The sequence below is a fragment of the Podarcis liolepis genome (assembly GCF_965112155.1).
Source record: "Podarcis liolepis genome assembly, chromosome: 10".
In the NCBI taxonomy this organism is placed as follows: domain Eukaryota; kingdom Metazoa; phylum Chordata; class Lepidosauria; order Squamata; family Lacertidae; genus Podarcis; species Podarcis liolepis.
Genome location: NC_139562.1, coordinates 28,741,659 through 28,763,385, shown reverse-complemented (window position 1 = coordinate 28,763,385; position 21,727 = coordinate 28,741,659). Strand labels below are relative to the sequence as shown.

At 46.5% G+C, this 21,727-nt stretch overlaps 1 protein-coding gene across 5 annotated transcripts in view; it reads left to right on the top strand.

Moving 5' to 3' along the window:
• The window catches only part of ELFN2 (extracellular leucine rich repeat and fibronectin type III domain containing 2), a 143,343-nt gene extending 124,596 nt beyond the window's left edge, over positions 1-18,747 (top strand). For all 5 annotated transcript variants that reach the window (XM_083462304.1, XM_083462305.1, XM_083462306.1 and 2 more), the window contains one exon: positions 5,512-18,747. In XM_083462304.1, the coding sequence (XP_083318430.1) occupies positions 6,121-8,529 (2,409 nt within the window). In that variant the 5' untranslated portion in view covers positions 5,512-6,120 and the 3' untranslated portion in view covers positions 8,530-18,747. The remainder of the gene's footprint in view (positions 1-5,511) is intronic.
• The last annotated feature ends 2,980 nt before the right edge of the window (positions 18,748-21,727 follow it).

Here is a 21,727-nt window from a genome sequence, read left to right as displayed (position 1 = left end):
CGGGTCACGTGGCCAGCATGACTAAGCCACTTCTGGCAAACCAGGGCAGTGCACGGAAATGCAGTTTACCTTCCCGCTGGAGCGGTACCTATTTATCTACTTGCACTTTTGATGTGCTTTCGAGCTGCTAGGTTGGCAGGAGAGGAACCGAGCAACAGGAGCTCACCCCGTCGCGGAGATTCGAACCTCCAACCTTCTGATCAGCAAGTCCTAGGCTCTGTGGTTTAACCCACAGCATCACCCGCGTCCCAAGGTATACTTAGGTGGCCTTTTATGACTAAGCTCTCACATACTAGACTCTCACATACTGTACTCATTCCCATGACATAAATGCAGTGCTGTTTTGTAGAAAAAGAGGTGCCGGAACTCACCATGAATACATCCCTTGTTCTCTTGTAATGGCAATGGCTCCCACCTGAGAGGTGCTGGAACTAAGTTCTGGTGAGTTCTGGCTGGGAAAAAAAATCCCTGCATAAATATAGTATGTAATGCCACAACATTTGATGGAAAACAGAGTCATCATAAAGCACCAGAAAAGGCAGCAATAGAAATAAATAATAAAATTGGTATAAAACAATGATAACAATAAATAACAAGCAGACCAGAATAATATTAAGGATAGCTGCTTCTGCATCACTTAAAAAGCGGACAGAGATTTGTGTAAAAAGTTGCATGCGCTAATGTATATGTATAGATGAAAATGTCAAAATGATTACCATCGTCTAAATGTAGCTTTTGGAAAATATTACTATAATTTGCCTGGAGAGTCTTCCCCCATTTGAATGTAGTGGGAAAGACTGAGCAGGTGACCCGTGAGCCTGCTCCATCTGCTAACTTTGTCGACGGGCAACTGCAAGACCTCTGATCTCCCTTCTTACATTTCTTTTATTTTTAAAACAGACATATTGGACGACCCTTAAAACAGAGGACTCCTTCACGCAGAGAACTGTCCTTCATATAAGGGACTGTTCTTGACAAAGTAGGACACAAGACCACCCTAATAATATTATTAAAACAAACAAAGCAATTCAGCAACAATATAACATACTTTCAAGAAAGAGGAAAGACTTAAACCTAATAGGTATTTCACACTCTCACTCGCTGGATCATTGTCATGGTGAGTGATCATTGCGTATTCCTATGATCCTTGGGAGCGAAGCCATCGGGAGTTTCGTACTCCCAGTAGGGTCACCCAAGGCAGTAAGGTCAAGGGGAAGAAGCTACACAAATAATGAAGAACACACTCATTTGAAGGCTTGAGGTGATAGGGTCATACAGGCTGCAATTCAAATGCATGCTTACTCAGATGTCAATCCTGCTGTCTTACCGTTAATCCTAAACATGCTTGGGATTGCAGCCTTGATCAATTAAGGAGAAAAAAAGAATGTTTTTCTTCCTTTTTAGCACCCTCCCACACTGCTAGTTTAGGTAAGCAATACCTCCCTCTGACCAGTAGGGGTATTGCTTTTCAGTCAGGGGTGCACTGAAAATATAACAGATATTGCAAGTTATTATTTTTGTGATTATTATATGAGTGGGCATTCTGGGATTCTCTCGCTGCACAGACATCACACTTCTTCCTGTGCCCATCTCCACTTTCAGTTTTCAAATGAAACTCCTTAAACAAGGACTTCTGAGAACATCACACTTTGAAATATGGGACACAGTGAGGCATGTAAAACATTTTATAAATAATTTGCACAAACCTATCACAGATTTAGGTGATACTTTATGGAGTACTGTCAGTAAGTTAGCTGAACCAAAATTACTCACTTTTTCTATTTCCAATTTGATCTTTCTTCCAGTGAGGTTTTTATTTAGTTGTTTGTTTATTGCAGCCTCTCTGGAATGCTTTGAGCCTATTTCATGTTTTGGAGATAATGCTATCTCCAGGGAGCATTCAAGTTGCTTCCTAGAAGGTCTGCAGGCTAGATGCCAGCAGCTTGGATCATGTGGTTCCACACACCCAATCAATGCACAGATCTAGTACAGGCACTTTGGGGAGTAGCTTGAGCTCTCCCTTGGGCATCCTTAGTGCTGTGGATTTTGCTGCTGACACGTTGCTGCTTATGCAAGCAAGTTTTCAGTCTGCAGAAAGCTGCTCACCACAGCAGCAGCAGTGGCGGCGGTGGCAAGTGGGGTGGGGATGGAGTGTGGAAGCCCAGGGGAGCATTCCCGTTGCTTCTCTGGGTTCCGACTCACTCCTACAGACGCCTTGATCTTGGATGCCTCTTTATCTGATGGGGTGCACAAACCCACATGCTGTTGTTTCAGTCGGTCATTGCTGAGGATATTAAAACACAGCATAGCTAAACTTGCAAAAATATCATATTTAATTTCCCCGATTTCCCCTTCCTCTACCCCAATCAAAAATGTATGCCTTGAGGCCAAGCTGAGATAATATTTGTCTCAACCCTAGTTATGAATCGCACATGAGCTGGGGGATGAATGATGGAGTCCCCAAAGTCAGAAGGAGAGGTCATAATAACTGCTACGAGCCACAGAGGTGCTGACAGGACTAGCTGTTGGGTTTCTCCTGGCATAGGAGCCTCTGGTGGAGAGCAGGGATTTATTCTGCCATCTCCCTGGAGTCTCCTGCCTCATCTCTGGGCTTTGGGTAATCCAATCACAGAGCAAAGTAGGCAGGTGGCAAGTCACTATTTTGTTTCTCAAAACTGCAATGTGTGAACTGAGTTTTAAATCTCTCTGGGCTTCAGGACACCCTAGTAACATTACGTAATCATTTCCTATCTGGGAGTCAATAATACACCCCACAAGCAGGTAACATTATGTGACTCAGGTATACTCTAGGAACACTGAGACATTCAAACACAACTTGTATACCTGAATAGCCTACTTTTGACTTGTCACTTTCATTGTTAATGTAAAATCTGGAAGTCTGAAACGTTAAGACAAGAGTGAATAGATTGAAGATGTCTGTTAAGTCTCAGCAAAATACATGCTAACATGCTCCTTGAACACCTTTTATTTCTTTTCTGTCAGGTCTTCCCTTTTCCTGTAGTTTTAATTTCCATATGGTACAAGATTCCACAGCAACTGTCCTCAGTTGTTTTGTTGAGAAGTGGGGAGGGGGGGAAAAGTATGATATGAACTTGACGCGTGACTGAATTTGAAGCAAGAAAAGCTCCACCAATCTGCAATTGATAATGATATTTGTTTACCAGCACTGAAGTCTAAGGCTGCAATGCTATAGACCCACTTACCTGGGAATGAGCCCCATTGAACTCTGTGAGACTTGCTTCAGAATAGACACGGATAGAACTGTGCTGTGAAAATCATCAATCAGGACTTTATCCCTCACAGCCTTTTGGCAGAGGTATCGGGTTTTTCTGTTTAATGTGTAAATTAGGGAAAGGGAAGATTGGTTATTTAGCAAGATCATGGTTGCCAGAGCAAAGAGTCCAAATAAAAATGTGACTATAACAGAAATCTGTAAGTTGAGGCACAGTCAGAAGAAAGCAAAGAAAGGTCCTCCTTTCATAACTCTGTATAATGTGGGTTCAGTTCATGAAATTGACTGGCCATAGGTGTAGGTCGCTCACAGAGCAAAGAAATTCTTTGGATAATGTTCATTTGGTTTTTGGAACTCAGTGCCACAAGAAATGGATATAGCTGTTGGGTTCAAGGGCTGTAAAAGGGGGTTAGATAGATTATTGGAGGAGGAGAAGGAGGAGGAGAAGGGGGAGAATTATATTAATGACTGTTAGCTAAGATGGCTAAATGAAACTTCAAAGTTCGGATGCAGTGTGAAAATGAATGCCAGTTGCTTGTGGATAAGCATGGCCTTCACAACTTACTACTGAACTTCCTGGAAGCAGCTGGTTAGCCAGTGTGATAAACAGGAAACAAGAAGCTAAACTAGATTGGGCCGCCAACAGCAGCTTTTGGTGGACTTCAGCTCCCATCAGCCGCAGTCAGCATGGCTGATGGGCAGGGATGATGGGAGTTGGAAGGTGCCATGTTGGTTATCCCTGAACTAGTTAGACCTTTAAACTGACCCAGCATGACCCTTCCTATGTTTAAATGTCAATAGGAATCTTGCCTCCAATGTCAGTGGAACCAGAAGAAAGAAAGAAAGGAGCTGTACTAACGTAACTTAAATTCTGAACTTTGAGAAGCTAAATTCTGCTCTCTGGTCCAATTATGCAAGGTGGCACATTTCTGCTGGGAATGGCAAAGCAGCAAGGGCTATTCAGGTCACTGAAGCTTCACACGCTCTCTGACCACTGGGAATTCTCCTGCTTCTTAGGTTTCACCAGGCATCGCTTCTGCAATTTCAAGCCTACAGCGGTACCGCGGGTAACAGACGCTTCAGGTTACAGACTCCGCTAACCCAGAAATAGTACCTCGGGTTAAGAACTTTGCTTCAGGATGAGAACAGAAATCTCGCGGCGGTGGCCTGGCAGCAGCGGGAGGCCCCATTAGCTTAAAGTGGTACCTCAGGTTAAGAACAGTTTCAGGTTAAGAATGGACCTCCAGAACGAATTAAGTTCTTAACCTCAGGTACCACTGTATTGTTGAGGACCAGAAACTTGGCATTTTGAAAGGGGGACAACGTTGAGATTCTCAGCTTGCCGTACTGCACCCCGCTACAAATTCCACACTGCCAAGGCCCGACCATTCACCAAATAGCAAAAAATACACACCGCTCTGGGGCTAAGGGATGTGGAAGCACTTCAGTAAACTCAGATGTGTAAAGAAGAAACCCGTTAATCACCACAACATCTTGATTCCAAAGGGGAGAGTCGACCTCCTAAGGACTGCTAGCTATGTGTGCTGTTGACACATCTCCCTATTCCTCAGCATGCATTGAGCCCAGCTGTGACCATCACAGCTGTACAGTTTTCTCCGCCAATTAAAGGTGCTCCCCCCCTGCACTCACCCAGACTATATTACCCCCCCCTCAAAAAAAAAATCTCTGCTAAGGCGAGAGAATTATTTTCGGAACAAGAGCAGTTATACAACAAATGAATTATTTATCTTTTTTGCATCAAGGAAGAGAAAAGCATTTAGTTAGGACCCTTATTTATTTATCTTGAGTGTGTGCGCGTATGTGTGTACACAACAGAGAGAGAGAGAAATTGTTTTTCCAGGGACAGCTGAAAATCCCCATTGAAGGGAGGGGTATGTTAAGCTGAACGAAACACAGCTGTACATCCTCCCCCCTCCACTTCGTTGTCCCCATCTTCCACTTTCTCCGCTCCCCCTCCTCACAAGGCTCTGATTTTTGTTACATAACAGAACCCAAGTACCCTTCTGGCTATCACTGATATACAAGATTATGTTACAAGGGCTCCCTTCGCCAAAGCTTATCGACATAGCAAGCGATGCTAATCCAGCACATACGCCCCCCCCCCTCTTCCATCCTCATTGCCCTGCGCTCGGCTTCTCCCCATCCCTGTGAAACTAACAAACCTAGCTGTCTTTTTTCATATTTCAAAGCCCCCCTAATTGATGCCTCTTCTTGTCTCTTGTGTGTTTCCTTTCCAGATTTCAGCGACAGATGGATCCCTCTCTCCCTCCCTCCCTTTTTGCCTCCATCTCCTTCTCCCCCCTCCCTACGTTCTCCTCCTCTCCCTACATTTTTTGTTTGTTTGTTTTCAACACGTTTGATCTGAAGTTCTGAAGCATCTCGGAGGGGACCCACGAGAGGAGGCGGAGGCGGAAGCTGCACCCAAAGAGTGTCAGCGACACCAAGGCGGCGCTGCCTTGTTCTCCCACCAATTGCATCATGGTGTTGTTCAGGGGAGGCTGTGGAGGAGTCACACAAAGAAGATTTGTTGCTGAACGTTTCATTTCTGTTTGGCTTTGAGAAGAAGCACAAATAGAGAGAGAGAGAGAGATAGCTATCTTTCCCCTCCAAGTACAACTTTCACTCTGATTGACGACCACAGCTAGTCAGTGTTGTCACTGTGTGTGAAACTGGGCACATATGACAATGGTGGCGTCCAACAGAACTGGGGTGCTCATGTCCTTTGATTGCTAAGCTCCGAGGGCGTCAAGTCGCCCTCTTGAAGTCTCCTTTTCAATTCTGTTGTTGTTGTTCTTGTTGTTGCTGGGTTTGCCTCTTTTAGCCTAAAGGGGGCACTGTAGCCCAACATGCTCCGTCTGGGATTCTGGGTGGCTACCCTGCTCTGCATTTTTGCCCCCAGCAGTGTCTGGAGCGACTGCTGGCTGATCGAAGGAGACAAAGGTTATGTCTGGCTCGCTATCTGCAGCCAGAACCAGCCTCCGTACGAGACCATTCCCCAGCACATCAACAGCACTGTGCATGACCTGCGGCTGAATGAGAACAAGCTCAAAGTGGTGCTCTACTCCTCCCTCAACCGCTTTGGTAACTTGACGGACCTCAACCTGACGAAGAACGAGATCTCCTACATCGAGGATGGAGCCTTCATGGGGCAGTCCAACCTGCAGGTGCTGCAGCTGGGCTACAACAAGCTCACCAACCTGACGGAGAGCATGCTGCGCGGCATGGGCCGTCTCCAGTTCCTCTTTGTGCAGCACAACCTGATCGAGGTGGTCACCCCCACGGCCTTCAACGAATGCCCCAGCCTCATCAGCATCGACCTGTCCTCCAATCGCCTCAGCCGCCTGGAGGGAAGCACCTTCACCAGCCTCAGCAACCTGATGGTTTGCGAACTGGCTGGGAACCCCTTCAACTGCGACTGCAACCTCTATGGTTTCCTCATGTGGCTGGTGGCCTTCAACAATGTTACCAAAAACTATGACCGCCTGCAGTGTGAGACTCCCCGGGAGTTTGCCGGCTACCCACTTCTCATGCCTCGGCCACACCACAGCCGCAATGCCATCACCATCTTCAAGTCAATGTGTGGGGATGGCAATTACCCCTTAATCTCCAGGATCAACCCCACACCATACATCCCAGATTCTCAGAGGGAGGAGGACAATGCTGAGAACTCAGGCATCAGCCCAGACTTCCTCTCAGTAGAGCCTCCAGCGTCTTCCACCACGGATTCCTCCTACATCCCCAGCATCAAGCTCCAGCAGGTGACTATCACCTCAGCTGCCTTGGTGGTGACCATCCCATTCCCCTTCAGCAAGATGTACGTGCTGGTCCAGTACAATAACAGCTACATCTCTGATGTAATGACCCTGAAGAAGAAGAAGGAAGTTGTCACTCTCACCCACCTGAAGGCTCACACAGACTATACCTTTTGTGTGGCTTCCATACGCAACTCCAAGCGCTATAACCACACCTGCCTCTCCTTTGCCACCAGGAGCAAAGGGAGAGAGGAACCCATGGCCAACACATCCACCACTACCCATTACATCATGACTATCTTAGGTTGTCTTTTTGGAATGGTTATTATCCTTGGCATCGTTTATTATTGCCTGAGGAAGCGTAGGATGCAAGAGGAGAAGCAAAAGTCCCTCAACGTCAAGAAAACAATTTTGGAGATGCGTTATGGCTCAGATATTGATACCAGCTCAATTGTACATCCGTCACAGAAGTTGGGAGAGCCGCCTGTCATCCCTGTCTCACGGATGTCCTCTCTTCCATCCATGATTGGGGAGAAGATGCCCTCATCCAAATCCATGGAGGCTGGCATGGATACTCCCAAGGTCACCACCAAGGGCAATTACATTGAGGTTCGGACAGGTGGTGGGGATGGGCTGGACAGGTCACAGCGGGATGATGACCTGCATGAACTGGACAATGGGCAAGGTTCAGCCGCCGAAATCTCAACAATTGCCAAGGAAGTGGACAAGGTGAACCAGATAATCAACAATTGCATTGATGCCCTCAAGCTGGACACAGCCTCTTTCTTGGGGGGAGGGGGTGGTGTTGACTCTGACATGGCTTTTGAATGCCAGTCCATACCAGCCGGTTCCTCTGTTGGGCTGGAGAGGCCAAGCTTCCTCTCACCACCCTACAAGGAGAGCTCCCACCATCCCCTGCAGCGTCAGCTCAGTGCAGATGCTGCGGTGACCAGGAAAACCTGCAGTGTCTCCTCCAGCGGCTCCATCAAGAGTGCCAAGGTCTTCAGCCTTGATGTACCTGACCACCCACCTTTGAGTAAGGCAGACTCCAAGTACATTGAGAAAGGAAGCCCACTCAACAGCCCCTTGGATCGTCTTCCCCTCGTGTCCCCAGGTGCCATCCACCACCTGGAGGTGAAACCATCCTACCACTGCAGTGAACACCGGCATTCCTTCCCAGCTCTCTACTATGAGGAGAGCGGCGATACCTTAAGTCAGAGGGTGTCCTTCCTTAAGCCGCTCTCCCGGTCCAAGCGGGACTCCACATATTCTCAGCTCTCGCCTAGACATTACTTCTCGGGCTATTCCTCCAGCCCAGAGTACTCCTCAGAGAGCACCCATAAGATCTGGGAGCGTTTCCGGCCTTACAAGAAGCACCACCGGGAGGAGGTTTACATGGCGGCCGGCCACGCCCTGCGGAAGAAGGTCCAGTTTGCCAAGGACGAAGACCTGCACGATATCTTGGATTACTGGAAAGGTGTCTCTGCTCAGCAGAAGTTGTGACTCTCTCATTAAAAGAAAGAAAATCAACACACACATACACAAATTAACCCACCTGACTGTGAAAAACAAAAACAAAACAAAACCCCGATAAAAGAAACTGAAAACCATTTCTTTAAAGTTTACAAAAATGAACAGGAAAAAAGGCCCGTGTAAAATGAATTGTCGCTACTGTGTTATGGGGACCACTGTTAACTCCTTTGGATTGGTGGGGAGGAGATACTTGCTTTTGTACTGAGGTAAAGAGAAGGGGGTGACTGTTAAGGGAGATACTGGGCTGGTATGTAGCAGAAGTGGCAAAGGAAGGATGCTAATCAGGCATAGGCTAAGACAGCCCACATGATTTTCTGTTCCAGTTTGCTATTTTGTTCCAGAAAGAGAGGATTTTGCTCATTCCCCAGACAAAAGGGGGGTCAGGGAAGGGGTGATGCCTCCTCATCCTTCCCTTCCCTATACTTAAAGGGGCTCTGAAAAGGTTGCCTTAGGGCAGCCTCCCCAACCTGGTGCCCCTCATAGGCTTTGCACTACGTCTCTTACCAGACCCAGCCGGCATGGCTGTGGTGCCAAAGGCTGATGGGAATTGTAGCCCAAAACACCTGGAGAGCACCAGCTTGGCAAAGGCTGCCCTAGTGCATGGGGGGCACTTTCCTGTGAGTGGATCTCCCATAGCTGGGGAAACATTTCAGCAACCCAGCCATGCTGACGAGGGCCAGTTGTGTGAGTGCCGGATGTGAGATTCGCAGCCTGCAGAGAGTACAAGTGCCAGTCTTATGGGAATGACCCAGGTGGGCAACCTCTGCTGATGTGGTTGGGTCATTTAACGTTAACCTCAGCTGTGTTGGCACAGCTTGTTGAAAAGTGATCCCCATTGTTTCAAGGGCCTCAGAGTCCAGATGAAGACATGGTGTAATACGAATGTCCTCTCTGTGCTCAGAGAGGTTTTCTCAGACTGCTGCCCTGCTCCCACCTCCTCCATATATCCTTATCTGCACAAGGACAGGAGCAAAGAGCAAAAAGGGAGGCTTTCTTGACATGTCCTCACCTGCCCATGAACCTTGTGTGGTGTAGGCTGCCACAAGATGGCTTGGCTTCCTTCACTCTGGAAGGGGCTGGGAGATGGAGCATCAGTAGTAGGGTCTCCTCCATAACTTTCCTCATTTGTTAGGAAGAAAGAGCATTAGCTCACAAGGTGCCTCCCTGCACCTTGGTGGGCTGTTCAGTTGTCTTCCAAGAGGAGAGGGTGATTGTGCTGCCTGACACAAGGAAAGAGAATTGCAAGGGAAGGAGGGCAGCATCTGCAACCCCTCTATGATCTCAAGGAACCCTGACCCCGGATATGCTTGGCTTAGGGAACAGCACACAACTCCATCCCAGAATACGTTGGGCATCCTGTGGAGCAGAGTCTCATGACAGACTGACAGATGGGCTCTCATCCACTGAAAGAATGCCTGTGATCAGCTATGAGGTTCTTGGTGGGCAAGGCGAATCTCAAATAGGCTTCCATTACACCTCACTGCCAGAACTTGACCTTAAGGTGGGATAGAGAAGGGAATCAATCTAACACACTGATGGCTGGATATACACACTACACTGCAGCGGTAGCTAGCATAGTGCCCTCCAGATGTTGGGACCGCAGCTCCCACCATGCCCACATTGCACATCCTGGCTGGGGCAGATGGGAGTTGCAGTTCAACTGCAGTTCTGGAGGCCACCACATTGGCTGTCCTTGCAGCGTAGGAAGCTGTTACGACGGAACACTGGATGGGAGCAGAGAGGGTTAAAGAAGGCCTAAAGGCAAGGTGCTTATTCAAAGTGTATAAAGGGTCAGATCAGAATAGGAAAGCATAGGCATCCATCAGTTAAACAGGTGGGCAGGCCAGTCTCAACCACAGACCTGCCACCATGCTGCCATCACCCGTTTTTCATGCCCATTGAATAGAACAGAATATCTTTTACTGAATTAGTATTTAGGCTATAGCAGTGCGAAGTAAGATGACAAAAATGTAAGCCCAGCAACAAAATTTTCATAAACTTATAGACTGTGGTGGGGGCAGGGTGGGGCGCCACTCTGGAATGAATTATACCCTTGAATGAAGATAATACCCTGATATCAGAGATTGCTACTTAGATCCCATTGCTTCCTTGCAGATGCAGCTGTCCTACTCCTGACCACCATACTTCCTTTTTCCCCTGGGAAAGAGTGCCAGTGGCCAATGGGAACAGCAGAGAAGGCAATGGTCAATGGACGCAAAGAGGCACAGGCTGAGTGCACTGCTTGGAGTTATTCAGCAGCTCCGATGTGGCCTCAAGCTGCCATGGAGACAAGGGATTGTTTAATCAAGGAGAGCTGGTATAGAATAGGAAGCAAGCATGAGATACCTAGGTAGCACCCCTGCAGAGTGTGACGTTATAGGTAATTTGCTAAATCTAAATAGCAGAGCCACTGTATGAAGGCTGTGTTCTATAGAGGTGGTGATAGGGGATGTTTTATCAGTTCTAGTGCCAAGCATAAAGCGTCTCTGCCTTCCGGAACGTTTCCACTCCCTCTTGCCCTCCCTGCCTTGCTATGTCTTATTACACCACTTGATAAGGCGTACCTTCCCTCTGCTCACCACCATGAAGTTTCCTCACATCTCTACCTTGCAGCAAAGCTCCATAGCTTATAGCCCCCCACTACCTGCCTGCATCAGAACACACCAACAAAGCACAAGTTACTTCAGCCAGGGAATCTCCCAGCAATTCCTTTTCAGTGATGGAGCCCCCCCAAGCAAGGATTTGTTTCAGGAGCCATCACTGGGGCAAATGCCTCTTCCCAAGATCTTCTCTTGGCAGTGTTGTTCCATTAGTAGAGCTGGCCCAAAGGAGTCCTGGATTCTAGTTCCCAAGCACCAAACTAGAGTCCTTTCTCCAATGCAAGAAAAGAAGTGTCACTTCTCCCAACAGGGACCCCAGATGTAGACACTCAAGGTAAGCTTGGCCTTGCAGAGCCAGGGCTAATCTCTCTGCATCTTGCAGTATTTCTTCTTCCCGATTGTCTGCCTGCAGCCAACAGCAGCAGGAATAACAATGTAAAGCTGAATTTACAAAATGTCTGATCTAGCAAACTAAGAGGCAAGCAGCCAAGTGTATTTTGAAGTGGCTGGGTAAGTGGGCTCTGTGGTTAGGGTTCTTGTGGCAGTTGTAGTTGAATGGTCAGTGCTTACTGGGTTGCTGTGGGGAGAATTCTTACCTCGCCTCCACCTCTGATACATGCTGTGCTTCACACGGCAATCGTAGGAGGACCCTTCTCTTACCTGAGCAATAGTGTGGATAGCAAAAGCAGTCTGGGCTGGTAGTGCCATCCAGTGATTGGCGTGTTAAATCTCAGGGATTTGTTTACCATGGAAACAAGTGGAGGGGGCTGAGATCCTGGAGATACATTCTTGGTAGGAACTGAATAGAGATGAGATCTTTGCTGATTGATCCAACAGAGCTTCTCCTCCATCACCCTAAGAGATGCATGCTTTTGGGTGATGACAGGGAGGAATTCCAAGACAAATCCCAGGAGTAAACACTTGTTTGGGATTTGGAGACAATCTGTCTCACTCCTAGAGAGGATATGGAGGTTGATCCCTATCTGAGGAGTAGATCCTTCTTAAAATTCCAGGGGACAAGTCTGAAATATTTCCTTTACAAGATCTGGCCAGGAGCCCTCAGGAGAAATATTGGGGGCACGCTCACTGTGAGTATATTCCCCAGTGAGAGAATCCTGAAGAAAGCCTAAGGAAAAGAATGGCAATTGTTTGAATATTACTGAGGGAGATGGGCATAACATCCAGTGGGGGTTCTGGTGGGAGGGGGGCAAAGTGCATTCCTGCTGAGTCCCAGTGGATTCATGAATGAAACCCCCGACTTCTTGCAGAATCCCTTTTGCATGCTGGCATGTTTCCTGTGTTGTGGGAAGTTTTGCAGTGCTTTGATCCTAGGCAGATATTAACAGCAGGACCAAATACAGTTTTTGACTCCCCTAAAGCACTCGGTCTGAGTAAAGGGTGTAGGGGGCATCCTGGATAGCACACCCTTATGGTGCTTGAAACAATGAGGGAGGTGTGAGTTTGTTGGCAGGAGAGGAGATGTTTCAGCGTGATTCAAAAGTGGTGATGGTTGTGTGTGCTGGACTTGTTGAGGAACTGGAACATTCGGCCAGGTAGAGCCATCAACCATCATATACGGGGAAGTGTTGCTGGATCATTCTGGTGTCATAGGATCACCCAAATCCATCTAGGACAGGATACCTGTGCCATTTAATATGTGTGGAGATGGGAGAAATTTGGCAGTTTCTCCCACACTCATGCTGCAGTGGTGGCAGAAACTGCACCAGCCAAAATTCTCCCATATTATGTTGCTATTAAAAGGCACACCAAAGCCACCCCAGATAGATTTTCACAACCCTAGGGAAATGAGATAACTTGCCTTCTGACTCGGAATCAGGGTAAAAGGCAGTGAGGGTGGAAGGAAGGTGCAAACAAACCCTGTTTCCCACTTCCTCTGCTTCACCCCAGCCTCCCCATCCCATAATCTCTTATTGTGGAGCAGGATGAAATCATACGTAAGAGGCTGTGTGCTGTGTGTTGCCATTGATCTCAATTTCCTCCATCTCTCTGAAAAGGGAAAAGGGAAAAAAAAAGGATTCAGATTAGATCATAGGTGGTGGTGGGTACATAGTAAGCCCAGGATCTTCCAGAGCTGATGGAGGACAGAACTGTTCCAACAGGCTAGGAGTGGAGAGGGGTGGCAAAGGGAGAGGAAGGCTTGCTCTAACTCTCTGACCAACCCTTTCCCTGCTGCTAGATGAGACTCTGAACAACCACAGAGTACATGCACACAGTCCGAAAAGAGGAGATTTAAGCGTTATATTTGCATGATGATTTTAACTGTATTTTTCTGAGCAAAAACATCTTTTGTGTATGTGCTGGTTTGTCGAGACTAAACCTAACCATGCTCCTTTGCTCCTTCCTCCCACTTTGCCTCCAAATTCCCCATATGCCCTTGACCGCCATTGTGATTTGACAACTTTGGGAGGGAGTGGATTCCAAAGATGACCCAAACCAGGTGCCACCAGCAAAATAGCAACCCCAACTTCCAATGCAGTCCACCCCTACAGGCAGACTGCCCCTTTGCAAGCATCTGGCTTTGGCCTCAATGACTTTCTGAGGCCAAAATGATGGCACCAAATCTTCAACATGGGCTCATCCTGTGGTAGTCATTTACCCTCATGAGTCTTGATTTCCTAGAAACGCTTGAGGGCAGCCAGGTCAAGGGAAATCCCAATCCTTGGCCAAACATCTGTTGCTAGGGTCATCCCAGCGCAGAACCAGAACCTTTAGCTTTAAGGGCACCTTAATTGGGAATTTGCAGGCCTCGTCCAAAGCAGTGGGGTGTGTGTGTGTCTCCCCTTGACTCCAGTAGGTTCTGGTGATGAAGCTTCCTCAACTGTTTGCGGTGACTGAGTAACGAAGCCACTGTGTAGCTCACATAATGATCTTGATCTCCACCTCTTTGTGGTGGAGAAATGCACTAAAGGAGCCTCCCCAGAGTGAGCTGATCATTCTTGCCTTGGAGTCCTGAAATACCTGGGGCGCATTCAAGAAGAAACCGGACACTTTTAGCCTAGAAAATTCTTGCTTTGTTTTCTTTGCTGGGCTTGGACAGCCATCAAGTGATGGAGACCTTGCTTAGACTGCTGGGAGGAAGAGAAGGCCAGAGTTGGATTCGTACTCCCCTCTGAAAGGGACTCCGGTTACTTCAGTGGTAGAGAAGAACCTAAAACTGACAGTGAACCAGATTCTTCCCAAAGTGGCACTTCGGAAGGAAGGACACCTGTTCCGCATGGGAGGGGTGGTGCGTACAGCCCATCCTCCTGTGACTGAGTTGGAAGAAAAAGATAAGAATCTGGAGTGTATCGCACACCCTCTAGAAATGACTCAGGAGAAATCTCCTAGGAGGATCAGGAGTACAAGGGCAAAGTGGGCTTTTGTACAGCACCTACAACCTGTGAAAAGACACTGTGCTGTGATTTTGATCTCATTGGAAGATGCTACAGGCACCGCCTCTGCAAATACTGCAGTGCCACCCCGACTTCATTCTTTGCTATCTTGCCTCCTGTGCCAGATAATTTCTCCTGAGGTGGGCTTGAAATATTCATGAACGACAAATGGAAATTTATGTCAAGGAATCTTGGCTGAGGTGGTGTCGATGTGTTTGCAATGCTAATCAGCCCCAATACTTAACTAGAGGCTCTCGGAGGCCAGATGAGGGTGGGGAGAGGTAATAGGAAAAGGGACCCCCAAAAGGAGGGTGATGATATGTGGTGAGGGAGAGTGAGAGGGGTGGTGACAGAAGATCATGGCAATAGAACTGGAAAAGAGGCATAAGAAAGCCAAGACTGTGGGACAGGTATCAAGAGGCAGAAACTTGGACTAACAAGAGGAGGAAATATCTGTTTGGGACTGTTAGTACTGCTGCTCCAAAAAACCAGCATAAGGTGCCTTTTTCTGGCTATCAGCACTCTGAGCTGCCCAGTACAGGGATTGGAAAAAGCTTGTTGAGGATACTCAAGACAGGTGGATGGGGTCACTTGGAAAAGTTGCAAAAAAGAAAAGTCAAAAGCACAGCCTTATTTGAATGTAATGGTTACCATCCAGTATACCAGCCTGTTAGGAGACTGGAGATCTTGTATTGTGAACGTGCCTGTTTAAGAATCTGCTGTAGACAAGTGACCCTGGGCTAGCTTGAAGCTTTGATTTTCATCCTAAGCTTCCCTGAGGATTGCACAGAAGTTCTTTGTCTTTTCATCAAACTACTTTGTTCCAGCTCCTCTCCTGCCAGGCCAAATACAAACACAGGATGAAACTTGAGATAGTTTTGCCCTACCTTATGCATGAAAAGTTGTCGCACAAGTTTTGGGGAAGGTCAGATATGAATAAATACCAGTTTCACTCAGCCTCTGGGAAGCCAACACTATAGAAAGATTTGGGGTTGACAGGGAAACACAGAAGTTGGGGGGACAGCGAGGGACACCTGAGAAATGGAGGGTAAATAATGCAGAAACAGTGATAATTAGAACTTGCAAGGCCACAATGGATCACTGTGGTCATTTGGGCTATTTTACTAGATCAGGGCAGAGACATGTGGATGAGCTCCCCCAAGCTTGTATTGGATTAACTCCCACCCCCGAAAAAAATGAAAATCTTAGATCATTTCTCCAAGCCAAGAGCTTAGAAAAATCCCAAACCCTACAAATTGTTGCAGTCCTCTAAAGTTTTCCCCAGCAGCAGCAGCCATTGCAGCCAAGAAATGGAGCTTTCCATTTCTGTCATCCTTTTCCCACTGCAGTTGCAGCAACTCTTGGGAGAACCACATCTTCCATGGCCTTCCGAGTTTTTGCATCTTGTTACACTGCTAATCACATCAGTGCAACAGAAGGGAGAAGGGGGAAATATTCCCTCCAGTCATCTTACTTTCTCCTGTCCCTGGCTCTAGAAAGGTAAATGAAAGGAAGAGTGGAATGGTTTGAGAAAACTGGGACAAGCAGAGAGGGCATTAAGTAACTATGAGAGATAGCATTGATGGGAGCGGGGAGGTTAGGAATTCTTCTGCGGCTCAGGTTTTAATCTGAGCCAGAGAACATGTAATTCAGGGGCCATAAAACTCACCTCTCCTTTGAGATGGATTTTGATGAGCCTTCCAAAATCTGATTGTGATCCTATGTTTGGAGACTTTCACTGGCATCCCTGCTACCAATTCTCCATAGAAATTACTATATCTATTCCAGAAAAAAAGTGATAAGAAAAAATGGGAGAGGAGGTTGTAGGATATAAAAGGAGGGGATCATGAAGAAAGAGTGACATAGTGGTGAAAATGAAGAGGAAAAATGTGTATCTTAGAATATAGAAAATGACTAGAAAGAAGGGGCATGGGTCCAGACAGTGGGGCATGGAGGTTCTGGTTCAGAGCATTGAATCTCTGTAAGTGCTGATCTGTGTACTGAACCCTGCATGATACGATGGCAAATCAATGTATGTTCCAAGAGTCTTTGTAGGACAGCAATGGGGAACCTTTTGCCCAGAGGTGGGGCAGTGAATGCAGTCCTCCAGGCCCCCCTCTCTCTGACCCACAGAACTGTTCCATGGGCCACTTATACACTTGCTTATTTTTAATATAGTTGCTTACATTTATATTCCACCAATGTACATGTGGTCTCCTGGAAATCAGACCCAGACCTCCTTAGCTTCAGGAAGGTGGGGGCCTCATGTGCCTTCAGACCATGGCCAGCCCATACCCCTCCCCTAACACCAACCCTGCTCCATTCCTTCCTCAAGTGCTTTTCCCTGCCTGAACTGTGTCCTTGGAGTGTGGCCAGCACATTTTGCTTGCCTGGATGTAGAGGTTTGGATATTTGTTGAAACCACTGGTTTTTGCAGAGCTGGAATGAGCCAACTCTACAAAGGTAAGAGTCACGCCTGTTGCTTCACCAACTTTTGCATTGGGTCCTGTCCTCGCTGACATATGGTCCCACCCCAGAAGGTTTCCCATGCGGGAATAAGTCCCTCACCCAATAAAGCCTCCTAGCCCTGGCTATAGTAGAACATTGTAAAGCAGGGCAGCCTTCTTACCCATCTCTGCTGCTGAAGTGTCCAGTGGGGAGTCCTCATTTGATAAGACCTCCATTGGAAAACTGGGCAAGAACATAGTGTAGTGTTGGGGAAAAATGAGGTGATGGAGGAGGAGACCAGGAACGAAAGCAGACAGGATTAGGAAATTTAATGAGGTGGAGATGGAGAGAAGGATGGAGCAAGTTGGAGGATAAGTGATTTGTGGGATCCAGTTACCAGTTCTTGGAATCCAGAGCCTAATTCTATATACTCTCATTAAGCATAATCTCATCAGATGACATACTAGCTAAACTAGACATTGCAAGATGCAACCAAGTGCATAGTATACAAGACAATATGCCAAGATGAGCATTCCATGAACTAAGCACCAGAAAGCCCAACTCAGCCAAATCTCATGGAGAAGAATGCAGCCACGGAAGGACATCAAGAGCTGCTTAATGAGCTCCATCTTCCTTGCCCTGAGCATATGAAAGGACCAGCAAAGATAGCATGTGGAAAGCCCATTTATCAGATGGGGGGATCCCTTTTTAAGTGGCGGCCATCACCCACCGCTCAACAGCCATGACACTGCGCACAGACGAAAGTGCAACCCTTCCAGGATCAGGGACAACAGCCTCCCTAGAGTCACGGTGTATAAACTACAACACTGGGAAGTTGTTCTTTAATGAATCTCACTGTGAAATGTTTTGTACTGAGCTTTTGTTTTATTTGGGGTTTTTTGTGGGCTTTGAGGAAACTTTCATCCCCCACCATGCTCTTTTAACATTCCTGCTTTTTTGGTACTTTGTGGAGATCAACTCCGCGAAGCAGATCTTAAACCACCTTGGGGATCTCTTCATCGATGTTCCTTTTTGCTGTGAACTGGAATAAAACATCTACCCCTTTCTGTCTACTGTATCTTGTTCAGGAAGATTTAACTCCATATACTTCAGGGCAGGAAAACCACAGTGGAAGACGACTGCAAATGGAAGGTCCTTCCTCCCAGATACACACATCTCCTTTCCATCCTCTGGAGGGATGAATTTCCTTAGATCCTTGCCTGCCCCCCCACCTCCATTCTTGGCCTTTGATTCCAATATGAGGCCTTGCTTTCAGGTGACTCCTACACTCCCAATCCATACTACGACATGAGGAGAGGGAGCCAGTTGTAAGAGGGGTGGAATCCCTGCATAGCCCTGCCACCCACAAGCACAGAATTGGGGTACAAGAGCAGGGGGTAGTGCCCCCTCTCCTCCCAGTCTCCCCCTGAAGTCCCACTTCTGCTCCCCTGCCCCTTGAATGTAATACACAATTGGAGGCATCTGCTGGTTTGGGTCCTCACCAGCCATTCGGGTTCCCTCCTCCTCCTGTAATGATCCTGTGAATCTTGGTTGTGTATGGAGATTTATTTTTTGAAGTTTGATTTAATTTTAGGTTTGAGTTTTATTTGATATTTCTTCCTCCCTCTCCCCCATCCTACACACGTTTTAAACTGAATGGCACGAAATTGTTTTCCTTGAATCGGAGATTCCTGTATGGAGAAAATCAATTTCTATATTTGCAATAAATTTCTTATTAAAAAAAAGAAAGAAAAGAAAAATGAGTTAAGAGTATGACTGGGACTGCTCACCTATAGTTTCTCTCCTTCCATTTGCTTGCTGAAAAAAACAAAACATTTTACAGGTGATGAAGATTCTTGTGAATGACTTCTGTGGAAAAATGTTCCTTGGTTGAAACTGTCCTGGCAGAGACAAGATAGTTATAATGGGAAGATGAACGCAAGATAAAAGCTGCACTGGGGTTGTGGGGCATGTGCTCAGCATCCTGGAGATATCTCATAACAAGACGACATATGCACACACCACACAAATACACACTTTGTTTCACTACCCTGTGCTATGTGAAAAAGAAAAGAAAAAGCACTTTGGTCATAGCCGAAAACAGAGTTAGGCACCCTTAAGTCCACTGACACCAATAGAGTTAAGCTTACCTAACTCTGATGAATTGTGACTTTTGTATTTTAGGTGAGAGCTGGAGAGGAGCATCTAGTGAAGGCTGGCCTTATGGTGCCTAAAGCAGAAACAACAGAATGAACCTGCACACCCAGAGACACAATTCTTTGCAAAATGGAGGGCCCCAGTCACATAAACAGTTGAAGAATCCGAGTCAAATGGGCAACTCTTCAAATACACAAAAGGGTTGTCAAATAGAAGACAGCAAAGACCCATTCTTTGCTGCCCCACAGGGGCTTAAGTTATGATCCAATGGGCTTAAGTTGCAGGAGGATATGTTTTGGTTGGGAGAAATGTCTTGATGGTAAGAGCACATCAACAATGGAAGCAATTGTTTAGTGTGGTGGTGGGCTCTCACTCTTCAAGCAGATTTCCTGATGGCAGCCATCTCTTGGGGGTGCCCTGATTCTGGATTCCTTGCATCAAGCAGCAGGTTAGAATAAATGTTCTGCAAGGTCCCCTCCAACTCTTAGTATTCCAATCTCAGAGGTAGTGATGGGATATTATTATTATTATTTATTATTATTATACCCCACCCATCTTGCTGGGTTGCCCCAGCCACTCTGGGACAAAGCTTCCAACACATATGAAAACACGTGTCATGAAATAAAAGTACAAAATCTTTACAGGTATTGCTTATTACAAGAAACTAGAACACAGTTAACATTTCCTTTTCAATTTAATTTGTGACGTAGCTCACCCGGATGTCAGCCTTCTATTTTCAGGACACTACTAATGTTCACTCTCTCACACCCCCAAAGCCCATGTGAAGTAGCATTGGAGGTCTGTATGACAATCTGGGAAGCTACGGCAGAAGAATTACTATGTGTGCTGGATGGGTTGCCAGCTTTGCATGATATAGGAAGTGCCAAAAAAGCAGGATGCTCAATGACTTATGCATCATTTCAAACTTGTCTATTATAATGCCTGATGACTGTGCATCCTGCAACACAGGAAAGCAAACCAACGCTTCCTGCAACAGCCAAAAGTTCTCTCAGTGGGTGAAAGACTGTTCTTCCCACCCTTTCATTTCTATCCTGCCTCCTCAGAGAAACAAGCAAGCATCCTCAACTCCATCCCTGCCCTTCCTAAGGCTTTCTTGACCTTTCAGGCGTTGACATCAATACTGGAGACATGAATTGCTTGAGAGAAAAGGTGGCCCGGCATCCTGCTTTATAGAAGGTGGCCCTCTATTTTAGGGGTGCCAACATGGTGAGCTTCAGATGTGGCTGGACTCCAGATCTCTTCATCCCATTGGCCATGTTGGCTGAGGCTTGTAGGAGTTGGAGTCAAACAACTCCTGTTTTAAGGAGTCCTCTATTTGAAGGGTTATCTGGTACAAGTCTGGTTTAAGGATAAAGGTAAAAGTAAAGGGACCCCTGACCGTCAGGTACAGTCATGGACAACTCTGGAGTTGTGGTGCTCATCTTGCTTTACTGGCCGAGGGAGCTGAAATACAGCTTCTGGGTCATGTGACCAGCATGACTAAGCCGCTTCTGGTGAACGGAAATGCCGTCTACCTTCCCACTGGAGCGGTACCTATTTATCTACTTGCACTTTGACGTGCTTTCGAACTGCTAGGTTGGCAGGAGCAGGGACCGAGCAACAGGAGCTCACCCCGTCGCGGGGATTCGAACCGCTGATCTTCTGATCAGCAAGCCCTAGGCTCTGTGGTTTAGACTGGTTTAAGTATAAATAACTATAAAAAGGGAGTGCTGCGGTTGCCCATCAACAGTTGGGACCCAGACATTGGAGTAAGCAGGCCACCATTTCCACCCACAATGGTGAAATGTAGGGATGGGGGGGGGGAGAGAATTCCCCTGTAAGAGTGAATTAAGTTCACTCTTAAAGGGGAATCCACCTGATTTGCACTTTCTGAAACAATGTGAGGACCAAAGTATAGCTATTATTTTAAATTCACAATTATCTGAATTTTGCAAAGTCTTTCTAGAGTCTAGTAGCCTGCATAAAAACCACATATACTAGGGTAAAAAGACACAATTTTAGGGGAATTTGCTTCGCTTAACTGTATATTACAGGAAATTAAATACAAATGTGTGTATTAGGAGAAATTCAAACTAAAATGATGGATTTTCATGAGGATTTTTTTAAAAAATCATAAACAGATGTGGAGGACTCTGTTTAAAACTGGAAAAGGAGAAAACTGAAAATGACAAATTAGCCTATCCCTTGTGAGATGTGTCATATTTTTATTTTGATTATAGAAATTATATCTAAATCTGCATCTATGGGCGTTAATAAGTCTATCCCTATAAGAAGGGAAAGCTCATCAGCACTTAGCACCTGAACAGCAGACTGAGCAGGCACATAGATGCCCTCATAGCATTCCCCACAGTGGTTGCCTGGTCAAGCTCTCTCTTTGCTAACCACAATCTGTAGCCATGGTGAGTTTGGCTTGCTGCCTTATGTGAACAAGACCAACGTAACTCACAGAAAACACCCAGACAATTCAGGTAACCAATATGCCCAAATCAGCCAGCAACCATTTTATTTTGATATCGTCTGATTGCCTTTGAAAACTCTGAAACGAATATA